At 39.4% G+C, this 7,126-nt stretch overlaps 1 protein-coding gene across 1 annotated transcript; it reads left to right on the forward strand.

Moving 5' to 3' along the window:
* Positions 1 to 1,481: 1,481 nt before the first annotated feature.
* On the forward strand, positions 1,482 to 7,126 carry LOC131620851 (uncharacterized). The gene is made up of 3 exons (XM_058892033.1): positions 1,482 to 4,065; positions 4,143 to 4,409; positions 4,488 to 7,126. The coding sequence occupies exon 1, from the start codon at positions 1,780 to 1,782 to the stop codon at positions 3,886 to 3,888; it is 2,109 nt and encodes a 702-aa protein (XP_058748016.1). The 5' UTR covers positions 1,482 to 1,779; the 3' UTR covers positions 3,889 to 4,065; positions 4,143 to 4,409; positions 4,488 to 7,126.

Consider the following 7,126-nt stretch of genomic DNA (forward strand, 5'->3'; position numbering starts at 1 on the left):
TCTCACGAACAAAAGAAAGAAAATGATGGGGATAGGCAATGGAATGTGTGCTTACTGTGGAACTATTGAGGAATTTGTACTTCATGTGCTGCGTGATTGCCCTATTGCTTCAAGTATTTGGCTCCAAATGATTAACGTTGACTATAGGGGACAGTTTTTCATGACAACTATGGAGGGATGGATGGTGGATAACATTAAGAATAAGGAAATATGGAAAGGAGGAGGTTGTTGGAAGGATGTGTGGGCTATAGGTTGTCATTGTATTTGGAATTGGAGAAATAAGGAGTTACATGAGACTCAGTTTGTGCGGCCTACAAATCCAGTGGCGGTAATCGGGAGGATAAAGGAGGATTACGATAAAGCGATGTTGGAACACAAGCTTATAATGGAACCTGAGCGGGTGTTGCTGTTTACGGTGATTTCCGGTAAACAACCGCTAGTCTTCCAAACTATAATAAATATGATTTGGCTACTTGCAGGATCGACTAGATTGATCCTAGGACACATAGTCAAGAAGATTGTTATCAATGTTCATTTGAATCATATTCGTAATTTGTTCTCTTCGATGAATATTGTTCGATTCAAGAATCTTGGTAATTGCTTCGTTATATGTAATTATAACTTCAACAAAAAAGATAAATAACATAACATACAAAACTTAAAGATTGTTAAAACATAAAGAATCTTAAACTGCAGAAACGTTAAAGACTTTGAAAGTAAATGATCATGAAAGTAAATTCGAAAGTAAGTGATTTAAAATAAAGATACAGGAATGTAAATGACAAGAAATAAATGGAATGCAGTAATTCAGAAATATATTCAAAAATGAAATACAATACACATGTATTAAAATGGTGGTGTCATACGTACATTTTCTCAGCGAACTCTTTCTCGTAACACTTGATACTTGAGTAAATATGTGAGTGATTTGTACAAAATGAACACACGGAATCCTAACATTAAGACCCCTATTTATACTAGTTTCGACCTTAACGGTCCTACACTAATCTGCTACCACGTTTCTCATCAGAACTTCCAGCGAAGCCATCTGTATTTGGACAGTTACGAAACCGTCTTCGAATTTCAAATCTTCCCGCCTGAGTCCGTCTTCGACGCGTGGCAGTGTAAAAAACACTATGAAAACACGCTAAGTAGTAACACTTAAATACATACTTTATAAATTTTGTCTAAGTCCCGAAGACATATGCTTTTATTAGTCTTTCAGTGTTCACTATCTTCAACGAACTTAGAAGTCTTTATCTTCGAAGCATGACCATCAGTAGTCATTTTCTTACTTTTTTAAGGGATGGTCATCAGTAACCATCTTTTCTTCGATTCTCAACTTCTTCGAAGGACAATATTTATGAAACGAAATCTTCAGCTAACAAATTGCCCCCAATAAATGCCTGTTTCGAGAATCAACAGAAATAGGCGTTTCTTGTCATTATAAGATTTCGTTTTTATGATCCTTGAAAGTTCCAAGACTGCTGACTAACGTCATAATCACTGATAACACTGTTTCCGAAACGTCTTGTCATTTTCAAAGATGTCTTCTCATAACTTACATTCCCACGTTTTAACCTTACTTACTGATCATTATTCCTATATACTAGGAGTAAGGCTAACTTATTCGACCGCCGTTGGATTAAATCACCAACCGCCACGTGTCTCTCGGGTTTTACCCAAAAGATTTAAAAAGGTTTCCGTCAAACCTTTAAATACTTGACCTTGTGCCTTTATACCGCCTTCCATTCATCTTCTACACCGAGAAAACTGAAGATGCCATACATGGCTTCATCTTCAAATGTTCTTCAACCCGCTGTAAAGCTCCAATCAACAACACGTTCTGGGGAACGAGAGTTCGTTCCAAACCCTAATACTGAAGAAATACGCGCAATCTACGCTTCCCAGGTAATCATACCTTTTGATCTTTCTGGAAAAACTCTTGCCTTTATGGGTCCGTTACCGAGTGAAAATATCCAATCTGTGAATAAATTTTTCCCTGCTTACTATAAAACTAGACCAATAGTTAGCAAAGTTAAGATAGATGAAGACGGTCGTTCTCCTTTAGGCAAATCTACTAATGTAGAGGAAACTTCAACTGCAACCCCTTTAGCTTTAGCCAAAATTAGGTTAAACTATATGACCAATTCTGTAAAAGTGTTTAGGTCATTCCCTTTAGCCAAAGATCCTGATTTGTACTATGCCTGGTTAGAAAAAGTAGAAAAACAGAAAGGATCCTTCTGGAAATCGTTAGGGATATACGATTTGATCCAACTGTCAAAAACAGGTTTAGAATACAACCAACCCATGTTGGTAGCAGCGGTTCATTTCTGGGATGCTTCTCACAATACCTTCCATCTCCCATGTGGCATGGTTACCCCCACACTTTTCGATGTGGCTGCTATTACGGGACTTCGACCAACAGGTGAAACCTTCGATCCTAATGACATGGATAATGACACTATAGGTTTTAATGATTCGCAAGTTACTTACACGGCATTCATCCAGAAGCACCATATCACCGCTGAAACGACAGTATCTGACGAAGAACATATTGCTTTTCTGGCATTATGGCTTTCACGGTGCGCCTTCTGCTCAAGATCTATCCAGGTTGCAAAGAGGTACCTTTGCATGGCTAATCAATTGCATGCTGGGAAAAAACTCAACCTCAGCCAACTACTTCTAGGGTTTCTTTACGAAAACCTTAGTGAAGCTGCAAATCTTACTAAAAATTTCAAATCTGGCAGTTTACTTTATGCTGGTCCTTTCTGGTTATTGCAACTGTGGCTTAACGCTACATTCGAAACTCATCTTCCCTTTCGAGGAGATGTCAATGAGGAGGACAGCACAATCAAAAATCGAACTATAGAGGGGACCAGGTTAGCTTACCTAACTCCAAAAGAAGAAATGGGAAAGCTTCATGAACATTTCCTGGCGTATTCAATGATGTTTGCTCGGCGTGACCAGTTCGATCCTTCTATGGCCCCATTTGTACACAGAATAATAGGCCCTGAATGGTTCACTCGAAAATTTCCACCAACATCTCAAGATCAACAAATCGAATCTATGGAAATTTGGGAAGCCTTTCTGACTCCAAGATTATTTTCCCATCGTCTTCGACCATCAAAGGGTCAATGTATCCTCATGTGTTATCAACCAAATTTGGTCTCGAGACAGTTTGGGCTAGCTCAGATAACACCCAAGTGCTTATATGAGAAAAGAAACCATATGTGTTTCCACACTTTGTATTTGACTGAAGAAGAATGCGAACGAAAAATCAACAAATACATTGGCGTCACCAACCTTTCTCCTATTTCTTTCGAACCTTCTTTCTACTCTACACCAGATTTCCATCAATGGTGGACAGAGTATTATAGCTCTCAAATTTTTGATGCTGATAGCCTTGCTCAAGAACTAACCGCAGCTTTCACTGATGTGCAGGAGAACTTCAAAAAAGGTACTTCAACTCATATTAAAGAAATCCAAGCTTTTCAAAAATTCTTTGAAACTATCTATAGGCCTGATTATCTTAGTCGGACCGTTCGTGAGGCTGCAGTCACTTTGCGCGAAAAGTTTTCCACCAAACTAAATAAATTGAAATTGCCCTCGTATGTTCGACCAGAACTACGTTATGAAGTGGCTTTCAAACTTCATCCTCCAAAATTCCCTCCACTACCAAGTGCTGATTTTGGTGTGGCTCTAAGTCCTCCTTTCCCAGACTGGTTTGTGTGTGGGAATGTTCTCAAAATTCTTCGAGAGAGTACTAAAAAACGCGCTGAGCGAGTGGTTCCGACTAAGCATACCTTGGATACTTTCAAAGGACATCTTCATATAGATCTTAAACATGTCCGTGTCCTGACTCCAATACCTGAAGGTTTGGATTAAGATAATCTTTTTCGACTGACTTCTCTTTTCTTTACTGATATACTAATTTCAGTCTCAACTACAGCTGTTGCACGAAGGAGGAAGATTAAAGAAGCTTCTGCCCCAAAAGAGTCTGAGACATCTAAAAGCGACAAACCAAACGAGAGTGACTCGATCGTCACTGATAAGAAACCCACGGTAAATACTTATCTCATACTCTCAATCTTGTGCAATTCTGTGATTAGTATTCATCTTTCTCATTTTCCACTTGCCAGAGCTCGAAACCCCCAACGGGTTCGAAGCGTAAAGCTTCTTCGACAACTGGTTCAGATGGCGAAGATAAATCTCCTCCTCAAACTAGACAAGGACAGAAAAAGAAACACAAAGCTGTTACCCCTTCAAGAAAAGGGAAAAAGGCAAGTCCTTCAACAGCTGCTTCTCCTGGTAATAAGGCGTCTTCTGAAGAGTCTCCTTTGAAGACTGCCAGCAATGCTCTTGTTTTGGAAAGTCATAACTCAAGTCCAGACAACAATCCACCCAAGGTATCTTGCGTTTGTCCTACATATTATCTTGTAATTTTAACTAAATAATTGCACTGACATTTTACCTTGTTATTGCAGGATGATGCTGGCACTGCTACTTCTGGTTTCAAAGACCATGGCCTCACCATTGATGTTGATAAACTTTATGGTAATTGTTAAATTTCAACTTTCGTCAATTAAAACTTTCGAAGGCTTAACCTCACGACTAACTTGGCTTCGTTCAAAACAGATACTTCTCAAGCTAGAACCCATGTTCTCTCACCAGTCTTCGAAGATGTTAGGCCAATTGCCACTATATTGCCTAATGAGCCAATCGAAGAAAGCCAATCTACTGAGGAATCTCCACCTACTCATCAAGGCAAAGATTTGGAAGAGGATCATCCGTTCTCCAGCAGCGACAATGTGAACAAGCAATCACATGGCAACGAAGATTCTGCATCGGAGAAAGATGCTATGGAGGAGATTTCTCAACCAGAAAAACCAATCTCTCAAGGAACTTCAACTCCCGATGTAAAAACTATTCCTGAGACAACTTCGACGCCTGCCCCTACGAAGCCTACTCCTTCGGAGCTTGAACAACTTAAACAGACTGATCCTCTTAGGTTCCTAAAGGCTATCATGAATGTGAATACTTCTTCACTTTCGGAGCCTGATGTCTCTCCAGCTGTAACTGCAGATTCTAGTGACAAGGAAGATACTCCTAATCTTCTTCGACAGATAAAAGAGAGATTCTTTGGGGTCAATCTTGTAGATGTTCTCAACCGGGACCCTGTTAAAAGCCACAACTTAAATCAACTTTTAAAGAAAGTAGATTTGCTTCAAGTTTCCCCAGAAGTCTCAGAGATGATTGTTCTGCTAGGCTCTCTACTTGAACAACTCCAAGCTAACATTCTTCGAAAGCAAAATGTCGAGAAAGAATTATCTGAGACAGTGGCCTCTCATGACTCTTCATGGAATTCTGCTGTGGAAGCCACAAAACAAGGTGAGGCCCTCAGGCTCAAATATTCAGAAAATCAGAAGACCGTCGATGATTATGAGAAGAAAATCAACTCTTGGAAGCAAGAAATCAAAGCACTCAAGGGCAAGATAAAGGAGGCTGAAAGTAGTCAAGCAGCCCTCAAAAAATCTAATCAACAAGATTTGCTCGAAGTGGTGCAGTCAGGAATCAAACATTTCGAGACTGCACAGAAGTTAGTGCCAGAGATCGAAAAGTTGAAGAAACAAAGGGCACTAATTGAACTTCGAATGTCCTCATGGGAAACTCAATACCTGAAGATCAAAAAGGATCTCCCTGAGGAATTTAGCTAAATGTCTTCAATCTTGTTTCATTTGTTGGATTTTTTATTTTGTAATCGAGACATTTCTATCCATAATATTTGCCAGCATTAATTTAACAAATCTTTCAATTTTCTGCCAAATATATCTTTAGATTTCCTACAGTGCTTTTATTAAATGCAATATGTAGAACCTGAACATCCTTCGCAGCACTCTTGCCTCTAGACTTGACGTTTCCACTTCCTCTAGCCATAATCATTATTAAAAGTGACGTAATTTTCTCCAAAACGCCGGTTTTAAGACGTGCGTGCATCAGTTTAATGATTACTTCTCAACTTCCAATGGCGGGAAACGGCGGAGGCCATAACTTCTCATTTTGAAAAACGAACCGCAGTCTAATCACTCATTAAAAATGTAAAACCAACCTTCAGTATTCTCTTTCTATATAAAGGGTCCAATATCACCCTCATTTCTTTATTCAAATGCTTCTTCTTCCAAACCAAAACACAGAGAAAAGAAAAAACACAACTCTTTCCTCTCAAACACCATTTTTCCTTGAAATGGCTGGAATTCTCTCCTTTAACGATCTCAAAGCTCTCATCAAGGGTGAGTTCAGACTTAATGAGGATGAACTTGTTCGTCATTTCATTAATATTGAAACCCTCTTTGCTAATCAGGAACTGAACTTCTACTTTGAGGAAGTCCTGGAGGGTGCCATCTACCCTAATATGGTGGCAGAGTTTTGGATGAATGCGTCTTTACGCATAGACCCTGAAGGTAGAGCCACCATTGATTCATCCATTCGACATGCTCACCTTAGCATTACCCCCACCACTATTGCCAATCTCATAAGATGCAATAACTCCGGAGCAACTTTTGATGATAATGTTTTCAGCATGACTACTCATATCATGTTGAGAACACTCATGGACAGTGATCGCTTTAGCGCAAAAACCATCAGGATCTGGCACCAAATGCTCGTAGGCAACTTTCAACCTCGGGTGATCGATGAGAATAACATCATGGTTGAAGATCTGGAGTTTATTCTCTGTGGTCTTCGGGGAAGAAAGATCAACATACCCTTGATGATCTTCAAGGGGCTTGTCAAAGCTGTTTCTACCGGTGTTGATCGTCGAGAAAGTGTAACTTGTCTTCCATACGGGAGGCTCCTTAGTTACATTTTTCTCAAGAAAGGCGTAGTGAGAAGAATGCGTGATTCTGGAGCTAGGGACATGTTCGAAGCTGAACCTGTTCCTGTGCTATCTTTGGAAGGTTTAGACGCCAGAATTAACTAGCGAGTCTAGGTTTAATCTTTTTATATGTCTATGCCTTCCTTTCTTTTTGTAATCTCAGATCCTATTTTTGGATATTTTTGTAATGAATGTATTTCCATGCTTGCAATGAAAAGAATATTTTGGTGTTTTCCTTGATTTTTCTTTCCA

Source organism: Vicia villosa, linkage group LG1 (genome assembly GCF_029867415.1).
Source record: "Vicia villosa cultivar HV-30 ecotype Madison, WI linkage group LG1, Vvil1.0, whole genome shotgun sequence".
In the NCBI taxonomy this organism is placed as follows: Eukaryota; Viridiplantae; Streptophyta; class Magnoliopsida; order Fabales; family Fabaceae; genus Vicia; species Vicia villosa.